We start from the raw sequence: 1,967 nt of genomic DNA on the forward strand, positions 1-1,967 counted from the left end.
TTGAGCTTTAAAACGCGTCTGCTAGAGGAAGGTTTCCACACCCTTATGTGGTTTGTTCTCCTCCCCAACCAATGTGGGACATCACAATCCACCCTCATTCGGGGCCAGCGTCCTCGCTGTCCCTCTTTCCTTCCTCCAATCGATGTAGGATTGCCCCCAAATCCACCCCCTTTGGGGCCCAATGTCCTTACTGGCACACCGCCTCGTGTCAACCCCCTTCGGGGAACAGCGAGAAGGCTAGCACATCGTCCGATGTCTGGCTCTAATACCATTTGTAACGACCCAAATCCACCGCTAGCAAATATTGTCCTCTTTGGACTTTCCCTTTCGGGCTTCCCCTCAAGACTTGAAAATGCGTCTATTAGGGGAAGGTTTTCACATTCTTATAAATGGTGGTTTGTTTTTCTCCCCAACCAACGTGGGACATCACAGAACATGAAACTAAATTCATATCTCATCATGTCGTTGGAAGATGAAACAAGAATCAAACACCAAACAAATCCGAAATCAGAGGTCAAATAAGATGTCAAATGAAATGATCTAAGAAACTAGTTCTTAAAATCCTGTTCATGTGTTATTGAGCAAGTTTTAACATTGGTTTGTATTCCATTCATCTCAAATACTCATTTGTAATCTGAATTTTAATTACAAGACATTTTGTTCATCAAGTTTCTGAAAACCCCTTTGTACTCTTTCATTGCTTCATGACTATTTGTGTATTTAATGTTGTTAAACTGATACTTGGAAGCTTTTCTAGCTTGGTTTGTGTATGAACTGAGTTAAAATACTGTGATTATGTAGAAATGGGTATTCAAAAGAACCGTTAGACCCGATCAACCTAAACGGTAAGAAGTGTCACTCTAATTAGAGCTTCGAACTTTAAGATTTTTATAATTGAACTTAGTTCTTAGCTCGATGCTCGTATGAAAACACAATTTTGCCATATCAATGGAAATTTGCTTAACTAGTTTACCAAAAGAAATGTTATATATAACATGGATCCATAACATCACAAACATAAGCTGCGCAGTTCATTACCAACAAGGCCGACAATGTTTCTACCCCTAAACCAAAGGCTTACACTAGCTAAACTTCCCTCGCTGCTCGAAACTCGATGACGTGGAGGGCCAATCAATATTCTCACTTCCTCTTCTTAGCTGGTGGCTGAGGTGTTTCCTCCTCCTCGTCTTCCTCCTCCTCGTCTTCTTCCTCGTCCTCATCGTCGTCCTCGTCCTCTCCATTGTCGTCGTCCTCATCATCATCTTCCTCATCACCTCCAGCTCTTCCGTCGCCATTTGCTTCAGGATCATCCTCTGGATCACCATCATCCCCTTCTTCACCTCCGGAAAAATCTTCGTCGTCGTCGTCGTCATCCTGATCATTTGCATCATCGTCATCGTCGTCATCTTCATCATCCTCCGTTTCACTACCATCTTTGTTTTCCTGATCGGGGCGTTCCTTTTTGTGAAGTTCAGAGAAAGGAAACCTAGGAGAAGAGAGAAGATCAGTAATCTTAGAACATTAAAGTAAAAACATATGAATGACATGAAATTTTATTACCTTTCCTCAATTGCAGCCAACCCTGGTGTGGCATTGGCATTATTTAACAGAGCACCTGTCTGAAGAAAACACAATCATGTTGGAAAGTGGATCATTAAAGTCTCAAGATCATGTTCTGTCTCGGAATTGTCTCAAACAAGATCAGAAAATTGCATTCTAGATGATAAATTTCAAGAGCAAGCATTAGAAAGAAAAAACAAGACATCCAGCTATGTCTTGTCTAGAACAACTAATCAGAAAATTAAGAAAACTTCCAGATATGTCTCGTTAAGCAGTCCAATAAGATCAAGCTTTTAAGGAGATGTTAGAACAGGAGGCCACAAGAAACTGGAAAACATGAGTTGATTTGGACAATGATTCTGATTCCAAGTGCCAAACAGCAAAACACCCAAAAAAAAAAAAAAAAA

The 1,967-nt window shown here is 40.7% G+C and overlaps 1 protein-coding gene across 1 annotated transcript; it reads right to left on the reverse strand.

Annotated features, from left to right (window-relative positions):
* Positions 1–935: 935 nt before the first annotated feature.
* On the reverse strand, positions 936–1,883 carry LOC111785776. The gene is made up of 2 exons (XM_023666164.1): positions 1,561–1,883; positions 936–1,486 (listed from the first exon to the last, which is right to left on the reverse strand). Exons 1-2 carry the CDS (start codon positions 1,598–1,600, stop codon positions 1,083–1,085), a joined length of 444 nt encoding a protein of 147 aa, XP_023521932.1. The 5' UTR covers positions 1,601–1,883; the 3' UTR covers positions 936–1,082.
* Positions 1,884–1,967: the final 84 nt, after the last annotated feature.

Source organism: Cucurbita pepo, unplaced genomic scaffold (genome assembly GCF_002806865.2).
Source record: "Cucurbita pepo subsp. pepo cultivar mu-cu-16 unplaced genomic scaffold, ASM280686v2 Cp4.1_scaffold000729, whole genome shotgun sequence".
Lineage (NCBI taxonomy): Eukaryota > Viridiplantae > Streptophyta > Magnoliopsida > Cucurbitales > Cucurbitaceae > Cucurbita > Cucurbita pepo.